This window comes from Capra hircus, chromosome 5 (genome assembly GCF_001704415.2).
Source record: "Capra hircus breed San Clemente chromosome 5, ASM170441v1, whole genome shotgun sequence".
NCBI lineage: Eukaryota > Metazoa > Chordata > Mammalia > Artiodactyla > Bovidae > Capra > Capra hircus.
The window spans coordinates 47,675,048-47,690,453 of NC_030812.1; the positions used below are offsets into that span (position 1 = coordinate 47,675,048).

Here is a 15,406-nt window from a genome sequence, read left to right on the forward strand (position 1 = left end):
ACAAGCTGCTGAAGATCCTGCAGAGGTGAGGTGAAGGCAGAGTAATCCTGTAAACGTTTCCCTTCTCTCCAACCTTTTGGATCCCAGGAGGCCTCTCTTGTCCTGAGGTATGGAGAGTGGATTGGATCCTACTCTCAGAGCCCCGCTTATGAAGGTCACACCAGATAAAGGCCCTCTCTACAAAGAGACACATCAGCTGGGTAAGGAGACAAACAGAGCAGCCTGTGGCAAGCTCCAGTGGATGGTCTATGCATCTGTGATAAAAATAAGAGAAGTCTTAAGGAATCAGAGAGGCAAACATTTTTATAAAGAAATTTTATTGAATAATTTCCATATACAATAAACATAGGAAAACGTCTTTAATGAAAATTTCATGTCATTTTTCAAAAGTTTTGAATTGCTTAGAGAAATATTATTACAAAGCAGTCTAAGGCAAAAGTAGTATTTGACTTTCAGAAAAAACACTAATCCCTTTCATCATACTCCATATTTTAAAGCAAGGCATATTCAATTCAATGAACATGGAGACTTTCAAACTGCTATGTCATTTGCATTGAGTTTAAATGTATCTATAAAGTGAACAGTATGAACACATAGAAACATCTCCTAGTACAATACGAATTGTTGCCTTCTTCAGATTCATTCTACCTAAGTGTATGGACAGAACTTTTTTACACATCAGCAAAGAAACCTGCGTCTCCTAATGGTATAGGGAGGGCCCGAGTGCAGAGAGGGAAAGTCCTATGCATTTCCTGCGTTAAATGGTATAACTCCCACAGATCACATACACCTCACCATATTGACTCAGTTCATTGCACTCCATATCCTGCAAAAATAAATCTAGTGCTCGACAGCTGACATTATTGCTCACTTACATTTTAGTAATATATTTCTTTAACATAAGACAGAAATATACTGAAATTCAATACCACTTAAACTCAAAAGCAACCTGAAATTAAACCACATGCATACACCCCACTTTCTTTCTGCGATGGAGGTTGCATTTTTCTTAAAGTTGATGCTGGAAAATGTGGTAGAAGAAAACTGGCTTTTCTTGAAACAAAGACCAAGCATTAGAAGATGAACTTTTTGAGGGGAATGTTAAGCCCTACAATAAAACTGGAGGAACAATGAGAATCCAGAGTCTCTGTGGAGAGGGAGAAGCCCCTCGTTATCTTCCTTGTCTAGCCCAACACTGTGGCTTGTGTCCGGCAGACCCCAGGGCAGGCCACCACGTAAGGCAGGGAGCCACGCAAGAAGTGCTGTGTGAGCCTCCAAAGGATGGACCACACGAGGGACGGACATCCCCTGGGAGACCTGTGTCTTTAGGGATCCTTGGATTGCTGGGAAATGCTGGGACTCCTTCTGTGAGGTCAGAAAAGACTTCTAAGATAGTCTAGACGCTAAGACTTCAAGGGTTTTAAATTCAGTGTCTCAGGGGAATGAAACCTGTGAACTCCAGAGTGACCCCAGGACCTGAGGTGCCACATCTGGGAGCCGAGGGAGGAAGGGCACAATGGGCCTGGAATGGCCAAGGTGTGGCCCCGTGACAGTGAAGATCACAGGAGGTCAGGGCCTCACCAGGTGGCACGTGGAGGGACACAGAAGGACGTGGGCATGACCGCACTGACACTTGGATTGATCACAACTTTTCATTTTAGTGTCTCATTATTTCTTTAAGATTGTCACGTTTCTCTTTCTTATTTTGGTCTTGGTGCTGATAAGGAAAGATGTCAGTTTTCATAAGCTTTTAAAAATTTACAAAATATTATTTTTTAAAAGCTACACTTTGGGCTTAGCACTCAAGGCTACAAACACAATATATATCAGTCATACACTGTACCTTCACACCTGGCGGCAATACCAACGCGTATCACCATTGCTCAGAGCCATAAAAACCTTACTGTGCTCAATGACATCCATCCCACCAGACTAAATGTTATACAGCAACCGAGCCGAGCCAAGCTTCTTAGAGTAAAACCAGCCATCTTGCTACAAAGAAAAATTTCTGGCTCTTGGCCCAACTGTTTCCATACCAATCAGCTAAGTCAACCCCTCTCTGCTTCTTTCCATTTCAAATGCCTGGGCTTCGGCCTTTGAGGCAATTAGAACCAGATCAGTTTAATTTTACAACACTGATCTTAATTGTACAGCAATACAGTAATTTTCCCCTGAGAGTGTCAATTATTTTACAAATATTCTAAGTCCACATTTATACATAAAGAATAGGCATGGAGAGGCTGAGCAAATAGCTTGTCCCTTGTCACACAGCAGATTAGTGTCAAGGGTGGGATGTGAGCTCCCGGCTGTTTCTATTTTAAGCCCCAACATCCTCTAGGTCACCTGGCCCTGTGCACAGGGTCCCCATCCTCGTCACTGCCAGGCTCTACTGGTGACTTGCGGTCAGCTCTTCTGCAGGGCTCTGGACATCTAGCCCCAGGCTTCCTCCTCAGCCTTCTCTGCTTTCTCTCTTATTCTGTTGCCTTAATGAAGTGTGTTGTTCCCAATATTTTATTTTACATGGGGAATTCACCAAAATGCCCTTCCAGCTGCAGCTGGTATTAGGTGTGGAGGGACAGACTTACAAAAGGCAATGGCAGGCATTCTTCTTTTGTGAACTTTAGACAAAATGGGACTCAACATTTTATAGTTATCTTACATTCTGATGTTTTCAAGGAAAAAATAAAAATAAAGGCCTAACCATGAGGTAATGTTTACTTCTCTGCCACAACACTCAGGGCACCCCCTCAGATCTGGCAACAATTTAACATAAGGAAAGACTTTAGACCTTCACACCCTTTTAGTGAGAATAAACGACCTTAGCTCAAACTTTCCACAAAGCTGAGACGTCTCCTAAGACATCACTCCATCCTTATCTTAGGTGGATCTGCACAAATGCCTCCAGCCATGTGTCTCGCAGGTCTCAACATCCCCACCACCCCTCAGCCCTGGTCTCCGCTTTGCAGAGCAGACCTTGATTTTCTTGTCTGGAGACCGAGCACCTTATGCCTCTTAAACAAGGGGGCGGAAAATAAAAGAAAGCAAAGGAAGCTATGTGGGCGAAGAAAATAATGCCAAATGCTACGTAAGTGGATTGTAAAGAAGTTTCACGAAGCTATCTCTGAGTTCACTCAAGATCTGCAGTTCCCCATCTAGTCAACAGCAAAATGCATGGATGGCCAGGGCCTCTGTTTAAGCAAGAAGAAAAATACCAATAGCATAAAACTGCCCTTCTAGTTTTGAAAAAATAGATTTGAGAAAAATGCTATGGGATTCGCTTTAATAAGCTGTGCATTAAGTACACTTGTTTCTTCTGTCGCCACCTCCGGCCGCTTCTCTACAGCTCCGTCTTGTCACCAGGGGCCGGGCTGCCCTCCGCACTGTCCCCCTGGGGGCCGCTGCTCTCTGCAGCGGTGAAAGACAAGGATGCCGAGTTTATGCAGTATCTTTTGCCGGTTGGACGAGGTCCGTCGTCGAAAATGTGCCCGAGGTGAGCACCGCACTGCAATAGAAGAACAAACTGTAGGTCAACAGTGTGTACAAAGCAGGCTTTGAGGGGAACTCGCAGTCAGAGGCTTAAATGGATGACCGGCCTGTGGAGAAATGATGGAAACCCTCGTGGATGATTTCTAATCTGCCTGTCAATAGCTACAACGATGGTTTCTGGCAGGCTTTGCACCACATGCTGAGAATAAAAAACACTAGAATTGTGCATATCAGAAATTATTTAGGAGCCACTGTATGTTTTGATCTGTGAAGCCGCTCAGCCAGCTGAAAAATGACTGCAGTAATTTTATGAATTGAGTTGACCCTTGATCTCCCCTTGTAAGAAACATGGCAGAATAAAATCTCCACCCCCTCCCACCAGCATTGCTTTTGGCTTTGGATGGATGGGTTTCAGATATGCAGAAGTCCACTGTAGAAGATACTGTGTAACTGGCCATGACAGAGGTGTTGTTTGTTTTCATGGGCAGTAAAACTTAATATCAGAAAAGCATTGGATGTTCTTAGAGCCCAGTAAAGCAATGGCAGCATGCAACAGATTTACGTTATGGTCACCAGGACTGCAGCGTGGCGAATGGAAATGTCACTAGTCCACGAGTCTGGCCTTGGATAGGTGGGTACCAGGAGGGTTGCTTTCCTGCACGAACTGGATCATGTGGAGAAGGAACAAGCTGTCGAGCTCAATCCATGCTACTGACTATCCCCAAAGCGGGAAGGAGAAGAGGCAGAGAGTCCAGACAGAGGCAGAAGGAGGGATGGTTGGTTATGATGGTGTTTAGGAGAAATCCAGCCCAGAGAAAGTGTCTCCAAATAGGCTGGCTCACCCGTCTGCTGCTGAGTGCAGCTCCAGGAGACAAGTGCACAGGTCACACTTACTACCTCCCAGGGTAGTAAGGGACAGGGTAAAGGGTATGGAGACATTGCTGCTGCTGCTAAGCTGCTTCAGTCATGTCCAACTCTGTGTGACCCCATAGATGGCAGCCCATTAGTGCACATTTAAACAGGCTACAAAAACATATCGTTTGTTTGTTATGTAACAAAGAAATCAAAGCCTGGGGCAAGTGACCCCCATTTATTCATTCCACAAATATTTACGGAGCACCCACTTTATGCCAGGTACTGTCCCAGACTCCAGAGGTACAGGCAGTGGCCTCGTGGAACTTACATTCCACTGGTAGAGACAGAAAACACAAAGGTAATAAGGAACTGTAAGCACAGTAGGTGGAAATAAACACTCAGGAGCAAACAAACAAACCAACCCACAAAAACTAAAACAGAGAGAAAGTGATACAGATTGTCAGATTGGGAGCTGACAGTTTAGGTGAGGTGGTCAACGGTAGTTCTCCCAGGGTAACTTTGGGATGAGAACCTGGAGGAAGTGAAGAAGCAGATCTGGGGGGAACATTTCAAGCAGATGGAGGAGTCACAATTTAGGGAAGAATATGCAAGAAGGGGCATAGAGATGATTTATTAATTCTTCTCACGGTGCTCATTTGGTATATAAAACACTTATACACTGCAGGGAAGGAAAGCAGGACTTGACAAGGGAATGGGGTTTTCTGTCCCTCCATACCAAACGGAGACGATGAGAGAGAGGTGAAGGATGGTGCTTATTACAATGGAAAGGACTAGAATCTCAGTTTCCCCATTGAAAGTGCTAAGCTCCATTCTCGAGGGCTCTCTATTATTAATAAATAGCACAAATAGCAACTTCGACTGTATGGCACTTCCATGTTAAAAGTGCATTCTTATTTTACTGCCAACATACTGTGTCAGCTTATTAAAGAACTAAAAATGAACCCTGAACTGATTTGATCTATTGCCTGGAAAATATGAAACAGGCCTAAAAAACAAATCTTGCATTATTTTTCCACATTTTATGCAGGTTTAGGTAATATCAAGGCTGACAGCTCAGATTGCTTTTCCTTTCTATAAACAATTGAGGCCAAATTTTCAGGCATCAGCAGCTAAGATGCACCAGTGAAAATACATATGCTTACCCAATGGACACAGGAAAGCACCTATTTCTGCCTGCCAAAACAGTCAGTGTGCAGGCCAACAGGAACTGGTGCTCTCGGTGACCAGTATGTGTGCACAATTACTGATCTCACATGCAGCTCCAGCACTTTGATGACTTGGCATCTGAGAGGTGGAGTTTTCACATAAAAGCCTCAGATCGATTTTTTTTTTTTTTACTGAGAGAATGCAGTTATCTGGGCAAAAATAAATGATAGCGCCTTTATTAATCATCTCAGGCATATTTAGTGAATGGTTCTATTTATCTTACTTCAAAAATAAAGCATAGCAATGGTATACTTAAAGCCATTTTTTAGTATTTAGTGCCCAGATCATTCATTCCCCAAATTAGAGTAATTTAATCTATTGGACTTGAGTTGGTTATCAGCCTGCAGTTTCAGTTGCTAAATCTGACACTAGTTTTTTGGTTAAACAGTAAGAAAAACACAGATTCTAGATGTCCCTAATCCAGGCAAGAGAAAATGGGAGGGAGGTGAGGAGGAGAAATTATAATTGGGAAAAGGCAACAAAAATCATTCGCAAACAACTGTATGGGTTGGCGATGGGATGGGGTAGGGAAATCCTCAGAAAAGATGTGGGTCCCCTAAAAATAAGAGTGATTGCTTCATCATGCTTGCACAAGATGTTCTGGAAGATTCACTCCAGGCTCACGTAAGTGAGGGAGGAGCAGTACAGTACAGTGTTAGTTGCTCAGTCGTGTCCGACTATTGGGAACCCATGGCCTGTAGCCCACCAGGCTCCTCTAGCCATGGGATTCTCTAGGCAAGAATACTGGAGTGGGTCACCATTTCCTTCTCCAGAGGATCTTCCCAACCCAGGGGATGAACCCAGGTCTCCTGTACTCCAGGCAGATTTTTTACGGTTTGAGCAAAGTGTTCATTTATATCTGTGCCACCACATACATGAGCCTCCCTGGTAGCTGAGTTTTTTAAGACTCTGCCTGCAATGCAGGAAACCTGGGTTAGATCCCTGGGTAGGGAAGATCCCTGGAGAAGGAAATGGCAACCCACTCCAGTGTTCTTGCCTGGGAAAACCCCACAGACAGAGGAGCTTGGCAGGCTACAGTCCATGGAGTCATAAGAGCTGGACACAACTTAGAAACTGAACTACCATCGCCATCATATACGTGCCCATCTGGCTGCCTGTAAAGTTGTAAGACCATTTGTCTGAAGGAAGCCTAACCACACGGTACCATTTCTGCTTCCTCCCAGGAACACCCAGTCTCCCGTAAAAGTTCAGCTCAGTTCAGTCGCTCAGTTGTGTCCGACTTTGTGACCCCATGGACTGCAGCACGCCAGGCCTCCCTGTCCATCACCAACTCCCGGACCTTATTCAAACTCATGTCCATTGAGTCAGTGATGCCATCCAAACATCTTCATCCTCTGTCATCCCCTTTTCATTCTGCCTTCAATCTTTCCCAGCATCAGGGTTTTTTCCAATGAGTTGGATCTTCTCATCAGGTGGCCAAAGTATTGGAGCTTCAGCATCAGTCCTTCCCATGAATATTCAGGACTGATTTCCTTTAGGATTGACTGGTCTGATCTCCTTGCAGTCCAAAAGACTAGTACTCAATTTCTTTTAAAAGTGCACAAAGCTTGAAGGCTCCTCCCTGAGGGGAACGCACATGGAGCCCATTCTTTCCACCTTCTACCCCTGGCGGAAGGCTGGGATGATGAATGGAAGTTGTCAGTGACACACTGTTTCTTTAGCTGCCTGCGAGCTCTGCCTCCCCTGCCCCAGCCAACTGGCAATGTGTTGGGCTCTCTCAGCACACCTGGTTGTAACTGAAACAAACTGGTTGCCCGATGAAGAAATCTCTGAAACCTGCTGTTAAGGATTTATTTCAGGGTAGCACCTTCGGTGTGCATTTTGAAAGTTGTTTTAAGGTAGTTATGTATTTCTTTCTTTTATAGGTAAAATACAAACTATGACAGAATATTCTAGCTCTCATTCTGAGGAAGCATGAGATAAGCATTGTTCAAAAGAAAACTTTTAAATTCCCACAGGAATCCTTTATCACCTAAGCCTCTCACTCAGAAAAACTGGCAACTAAAGAACCTGCAGAGAACAAAAGGAAAGGACGCCCACCCCACCCCCCACATCCAAAAAAAGTGATTGGGCATCAAATTTAACATAATTCCTTAAAATCTGACTGCAATTCTCAATTGTGTGCATAAGAAATACAAATAGTGCATTGAACCCAGTTACATATTTCTGCACTGATGTATTTCCAACTGTCTTAGAGGGTTTTCTCCCAGCTATTCCTAGGATGTTTTAGGCTTTATTGTTGTCATTTTCTCTTAAGTGTTTGATCTACAAGATGAAGTGGTTTCAAAGCTGGGCTTTTACACTTGGGCGCATGGGGTAGGATGGGAAGGAGAAAAGAGTTTTAAGAAGAAAAGCAATTGACTTTGCCAGTAGTATCCTGTTTTCTCCCACCGTTATTGAAGACACTTGTGCGTAAGTAGGGCTCTTCTGTGCCTGTGATATTAATCTTTTGCCAAGGAAAGGTTTGTGAAGTCACCAGTTTAGCATTATGATTTTACTGAAAGATCAAGAAAAAGAGGGGGCTGTGAGTCTGAAACCCTATTGTAACACATGGGTATCTTTAATCATCAGCAATATATGAGTTGTCATCTGCAAAAGATTAATAAGGTTTGGGGTTTAACCCAAAACTGTTCAACTCTTGAAAAATACTTTGTGTTGGTGGATATTTACCTTTCTGTTGATTTGGCTGACTTAGAACAAATTAATAATGATCTAAAACAAACTAAGGGACTCTACCATAGATTCAAACAGTAATAGCTGCAGTCATAAACAGAGTCCAGCTTGGGTAAACTCAGGCTTCTGGTGGTTTCCTCAAAGATTATTACAAAATGTTTGGTGATTTATTGGTCTCCCATTTGCTGCAGACGTAGAAATTTGATCTAAAGAAGGAAGAATTCCCCAAGTATTTCCAGGAGGGACTTATCTTGCTGAACTACAGCTTATATCATGCAAATCTTACCTCTTTCCACTGAATTTAAATTCCTGACAATGTTGCTTAACAGGCTGGGGTTGGAGGTTTAGGGAGACGCTGTCAAGCAATTATTGATAGTCATCAGTGAAATTGGATTAGAAGCAACATATTTTTATCACTAACTAAAAATGTAAGTTATATAAAATTGAGGAAAATTCTTTATAACTGAGAATTGTTAGGAAATTGCTACAGCCAGGGGGAAGATACCCATGTATGCCCCCCCCCCCCCAAAGTGGGCAGATTTAAGATAAAGTTCCACTTTGGAAGAGATAAGTGGAGTATTATTCCTTAACTTAGTAGATAGAATGGTGAAAGAAAACAGGTATAGTTGCAATGAACATCAGAATATAAAGGATAACCATTTTCCTTCAGAAGCAGGAATCCTGATGAAGGAAATAAAAGAAGCTCTACTACCCTTGCTTATTTTCTGTGTTGTTAACTTAAAGATCAGGTCCTTCTAAAATCACTGGAAGCACAGAAATTCTTTCAGAAGGACCTGACTATAATATTTCTCTGGAAAGTGATTACTGTACTGAATAAATCTTAACTTTCTCAATAAAAATTTTACTAAAATATTACAACCTAAGATGTCACTGGACACATGGTAAAGCTACAATGTAGTATAAAGAGGCAGTAGGCATGGCTCCCAATGTGTTTGTCATTTCTACCCAAATATGGGGCTTTGGGGGAGCCTGGTGGGCTGCCGTCTATGGGGTCGCACAGAGTCGGACACAACTGAAGTGACTTAGCAGCAGCACCAGCAGCTGCTGGCTCAGACAGTAAAGAATCGACCTGTAATTCAGGAGACCCAGGTTCAATCCCTGGGTCAGGAAGATTCCCCTGGAGAAGGGCACAGCAACCCACTCTAGTTTTCTTGGTTGGAGAATCCCAAGGACAGAGGGGTCTGGTGGGCTACAGTCTATAGGATTGCCAAGAATCAGACACTGCTGAAGCAACTTAACACGCATGCATGCACCCAAATATGAGGCCTAACTGCATGGTGTGATTCATATAACCATGAAGAAGAAATAGGGAAGGAAGAGAGAGAAGGATGGGGGAAGGGAAAAAAAGGAGAAGCGGAAGAAGAAGAATTCTAAGTACTAAAGCAAGAATTAGAGACCCATAGACCAAAAGAAGTCACCATATTGCCTTGCAGGCAAGTTGAGTCTACTGGTTTTATCCACAGAAGCTCAGTTTATTGGTGTTAAGTTGGCAGTAAAAGGGTCTTCTTGTTTAGATGCTCCATCTTTACCATAAAGAAAGAAGCATTCCACATAACATGTCCAACTGAAAATGTCTCTAAGATACTGAAAACAACTAGCAGATTCGTCATAACACAAACTCCTTTGATGCAATTCAGTCCAGAGAAATGACAAGCCATGTAAACTCAAAACACAAGAGTTTTATTAAGAGGAGAAGCAAATTAGATAAGTTACCATGTTCACATCCAAAGGTTTAAAAAAAAAAAAAAAAGATGGGATAAGTTGCAAGTAGAAGACTACATAAACTGAAAGAATAAAAGGTAAAAGATAAACTGATAGTGAAAAACATTATTAAGGATGAGAAACCAGGAAGTAAGATACAAGTAGTTTCTCTAGTATGCTGCTGCTGCTGCTAAGTCACTTCAGTTGTGCCAAGCTCTGTGCGACCCCATAGATGGCAGCCCACCAGGCTCCCCTATCCCTGGGATTCTCCAGGCAAGAACACTGGAGTGGGTTGCCATTTCCTTCTCCAATGCAGGAAAGTGAAAAGTGAAAGTGAAGTCGCTCAGTCGTGTCCGACTCTTAGCGACCCCATGGACTGCAGCCTACCGGGCTCCTCCGTCCATGGGAGTTTCCAGGCAAGAGCACTGGAGTGGGGTGCCATTGCCTTCTCCGTTCTCTAGTATGGAAACCATTAAATCAGTTCCCCGCCCCCCATGTCAAGATAAAAAGGATGAATGAGAAAATGGAAAAGAGAAAACTAAAGAAAAATGTAAAACAAAAGAAAAATGAATTTCTGTATCAAGCACAAATTAAACGGCAAAGAAACTGAAAGGCAAGATACACACTTTTGGCTCTTAGTGAGCTATTAGCCCAAAGTGGGGCAGACAGGCCCACTCTGTCCACATGGGGAAGATTCCAGCAAACATATTCTTTGGGGCTGGAACCTGATTATTTTCTATGCGGCACTTACTTCCCAAAGCATGCACTTTTGCACATGCATTAATGGAACAAATTTCCCTCCCTTTCTCTCTATGTTTACGTAAGAAACAGAACAAATATCCCTTGCTCTTTTCTATAAATTTAAGACTTTTATTTAAGAAAGGGTCAAGCACTTTCTGGGCTTTCCAGGTGGCTCAGTGGTAAAGAATCCACTTGCCAACACAGGAAGCAAAAGAAACATGAGGAGGAAATAGTAACCTACTCCGGTACTCTTGCCGGGGACAACCCCATGGACAGAGGAGCCTGGCTACCGTCTATGGGGTCGTAAAGAGTCGGACACGACTGATCACACGCATATCATGCATCGTCAGCAAGATGCACTTTCTTAGGTGAGAAATAAAGGTGGCGGAAAAAGAGGCTGAAAAGGAGTATTAGTGCTTTACCCAACTGTACCCAAAGAACAGTAACAGTCACTAGGCCTTTAACCAAGGGCTGAGAGCTATGCCTGGGTTAGTGTGGTGTCTGTTATGAGTGTTGCCTAATTTGGGCACAGTTTGTGGTTTTGTTCCTCTTTGGTCCCCGCAAGACACCTTCCTAAGGGTCTTATCTTGACTACTACTGATGTCACCTCAGCGGCTGGCACAGAGAAATGAGGAAGTGTATTCCAACTGTGAATTTTAAGAATTAGTCACAAAGACTTCAGAGAGTAGGCCCTGAAGGAAAGGTCCTATCTTATGCCCCACTTTTTCTGTCCCTTTTCATATGATTTTCATAGAACTCAATGTTTGAAAATAGGTTCTGAGTGGAAAAAAAAAAAAAAAGAGCAGTCATAGAACAGCCTTTAAGGCAGCTTAAAAAACTAAAGGGGAAAAAACCCCCCACAACCATTAGCCTTAAGGGAGGTTTACTAAATACTATGTACCTAAGTTATAAATGACTGTGTACCATCCTATCTTACTTTTTTGTCAAATGTTTTAGATTCCTGAGTAGATATTTGCAATTTGCTTTTGTGGAAGTTATGAAAAATAAACATTCAATTGAATCCAGAACTGAATTGAATTAAATTAACTACTGGGGGAATCATAGGATTTGTTTTTTTGTTTTTTTCTTATTTCAATGTGACTTTTTATGGTGCTTGTATCTATCTACTTATCTATCCATTTGAGCACCATAAGAAGCTCTGGAGCTAAATGCCCACATTCAAGTCTCAGTTCAATCTATGAATATTTATACAAGTGTAACCGCACTTCTTGTACCTCAGTTTCCTCCACTGTAAGATGAGACAGAATAACATTATCTACTCAGAAGGTTACTGTGAGCATTTACCTGGGAAGCTTTTAAGAACATTGATGTTCAGACCTCACCGAGACCAATTAAATTAGAAATCTCTGAGGGTGAGACCCAGGATCAAAAAGTACCACTTTCTTGCTTAGACTCAGATCTGAGAAATGAGGGTGAATTGAAAATGTGACTTAGATAAGATATAAAGCCTACTTTTTCAAGGGAGAGAGTGGTCCTCATACTTAGAAGACAGCTCACTTGCCAGCTTTACTTAAAAAAAAAAAATGAAATAGAAATTCATCAGATGGTTAGGTTCAAACCAATCTTCCTCCCTACTTGGTAGTAAATATGCCACCTCCTCCCTAAAACTCCTGTGGCTGATGAACAGGGTTAAAGGGCAGGTAGAAGAATGCTGAGGGAGGCTCACGTGGCAATCCCTCTGCTCTTACAGCTGCCTGACGGTGCCCCTCCACCTCTAATTTGTACAAGAGACAGCCCCCAGCAACGCGCTCTAGCATCAGTGAGTTTCAGTACCATAGCACTCGGATTTACATTTCACTTATGTAAAGCAAAGTAGAGCAGGATGACCTACTCTGGACTAGAATGTGCAGTTGCTCTAGATCTATGTACAAGAAGGTTCTGGCCATGTCCCTGGGTTTAAGTTCAAGTTTCTTGATTGAGATGACAGATTAACTATATTTTTGCCTCCTCCTCAACACATGTTCATTTCCCGTTAGATCCGGCGCTGATGCAGTCAGAGGAGAGTGAAAGGAACATCCTTAGACGTGAGGATAGGCCTATTTCTAGGAGACCTATAGAAAGAATTATTTTCTCGCACGTTCTCTCTCTGCCCTCGCACAGCCTGCTACTAAACTTCCTCTTCCTACTGCTGTTCTCCAGCCTCCCTCCTCACATCCATCCAAGGAGAGACGTTTCTGGGGCCTTTGTTGACCATGTTGGGATCCTTATCATTAGAGGTACGATGACTGAACAGTGAGCACACAGAGAGTAAACGTCAGATCACGTGAAGTCACGTAATGAAATCTTCATTCAGTTCCCCACTGTACTGAGTCAATAAGAAGAACTTTTCCAACCAATGATTTTGTTTACTAGTGTTGAAGACCGACATTTAATAGGACTTGCTAAACTCCTCAAGACTGAGATATCATTAGGACTTGACAGAGACCTCATTGTGTTTGTCTGTCACTTTTGTGATGGGTCAATTGGCCTTAGTTACTATATTTAGCACAACCAGGAGCCTTGGAAGTGTTTGCAAAGCAGAATGAGCAACATTTTGGGTTTTTAGGTGGGGTACACTGACCTGAGAGCAGCTGGTCTCCACCCTGTGCATCCCATAGGAAAAGTCATCTGTGAATGTCACTACATCAGAATTGATCACGTCGTGGAATGAAGGCCAGCCTGGGGCAGAGCACGCACAAGAACCGAAACAGAGAGAGATACAACCATGGGTTAGAATGCAATTCTAAAAGGAATACTAAGCATAGAAAGGAAATCTTTAGTATATGAATCATGCTTAACTTTTTCAACCTGAAAAAAGAAAGGCCGAAGACTGAAGGTTAAAGTATCTTGCAAAAATGCAACTATTTTAAGAATAACCTTTTCCTCACATCCAGATTATAGCTGCATTGAGATTTATGTTTTGTGAGACTCTCTTAGAACACCCAGGAGTTTTGAGCACATCCCCCAAACTTACAAAGCTCTCTTTCACCATTTCTGCTTCTTGTTCTTATCTTCAGAGTCACTGGGCATAGTTCGGAACCACTATGAGTTTTACACCGTGATTTTTTTTTTCCCAAAACACAATCCAACTGGTCTGGCTGTTAACTTTAACTATTCCATACTTCTTTAATACTTTTTTAGTACTTAGTTTGGATAGTTAAGGGCTTCCCTGGTGACTCAGATGGTGAAGAATCTGCCTGCAATGCAGGAGACCTAGGTTGATCCCTGGGTGAGGAAGAGCCCCTGGAGAAGGGAATGACTTAACCACTCCAGTATTCTTGCCTGGAGAATTTCATGAACAGAAGAGCCTGGTGGGCTACAATCCATGGGGTCGCAAAGAGTTGGGCACAACTGAGTGACTAACACTTGGATAGTTAAAATATATATTTTTAAAATTCTGTTGTTTCCATCTTAATATAATTTCTCAGGAGAAGACTCTTGAGAGTCCCTTGGACAGCAAGAAGATCAAACCAGTCAATCCTAAAGGAAATCAACCCTGAATAATCATTGGAAGGACTGATGTTGAAGCTGAAGCTTTGAAGCCAATCCTTTGGCTACCTGATGCAAACAGCTAACTCATCGGAAAAGACCCTAATCCTGGGAAATACTGAGGGCAGTAGGAGAAGGGGCAACAGAGGATGAGATGGTTGGATAGCATTACCGACTCAACGGACATGAGTTTCAGCAAATTCCAGGAGGATAGTGAAGGACAGGGAAGCCTGGCATCCTGCAGTCCATGGGTTCGAAAAGTCAGACGTGTCTTAGCGACTGAACAACAGGAATTTGTCTGGAAAGCACAAGTGCTATCTATTGATGGGCAAGAGGCATGCTCACTTCATAGGACAGTCACAGAGCAGTATTCCTCAGGAATCTCCAGGTAGCACCTTCTCTCAAACAGCATCTTGTTCCAATTTTCATTTATTCTAGTGATTATTAAAATATGCACACAGCTTTTAAAAACTCAGTGGTAAGTAGACTTTCAGATTGTACACATGTTTATGGGTATACCCAGGTTTTACGTTCAGTACTTATGGGCTTGTTTTTATATGTTTCCAGAAAATATGTCTGGAGTTACTGAGCTGAAGTCTGTATTCCTAAAATGATGAAAGAGGTGCAATGTTGCTGAATTGCTTCTTTTTCAGAAGTGAAATTTTTCCTGTAGAAAGGAGGAAGCCCTTTAAAAGCAGAGTACTTTGTGTTAATACACCTATTGAAAGAAAACAGAATGCAAATTTCAACAATATGATTTCCAGTTTCAAACAAAAACAAATTAGCTCAGACCAGGTTTTTATAATAAATTCCCTCAAGCTCCCCACCCCACACTCCACTCATGCAACAGTACAGCTTTCATAGTGCGAGATTTAACACCCGGAGTTTAAACACTTTCCAATTTTATTTTTGGGGGCTCCAAAATCACTGCAGATGGTGATTGCAGCCATGAAATTAAAAGACCCTTACTCCTTGGAAGAAAGGTTATGACCAACCTAGACAGCATATTCAAAAGCAGAGACATGACTTTGCCAACAAAGGTCCGTCTAGTCAAGGCTATGGTTTTTCCAGTGGTCATGTATGGATGTGAGAGTTGGACTGTTAAGAAAGCTGAGTGCCAAAGAATTGATGCTTTTGAACTGTGGTGTTGGAGAAGACTCTTGAGAGTCCCTTGAACTACAAGGAGATCCAA

General features: G+C 42.5%; 1 protein-coding gene across 2 annotated transcripts in view; it reads right to left on the reverse strand.

Annotated features, from left to right (window-relative positions):
• Positions 299 to 15,406, reverse strand: part of MSRB3 (methionine sulfoxide reductase B3) — a 187,332-nt gene continuing 172,224 nt past the window's right edge. For both annotated transcript variants that reach the window (XM_018047980.1, XM_005680216.3), the window contains exons 6-7: positions 13,307 to 13,404; positions 299 to 3,502 (exon numbers count right to left, since the gene is read on the reverse strand). In XM_018047980.1, coding sequence (XP_017903469.1) covers positions 3,338 to 3,502; positions 13,307 to 13,404 — 263 coding nt within the window. In that variant the 3' untranslated portion in view covers positions 299 to 3,337. The remainder of the gene's footprint in view (positions 3,503 to 13,306; positions 13,405 to 15,406) is intronic.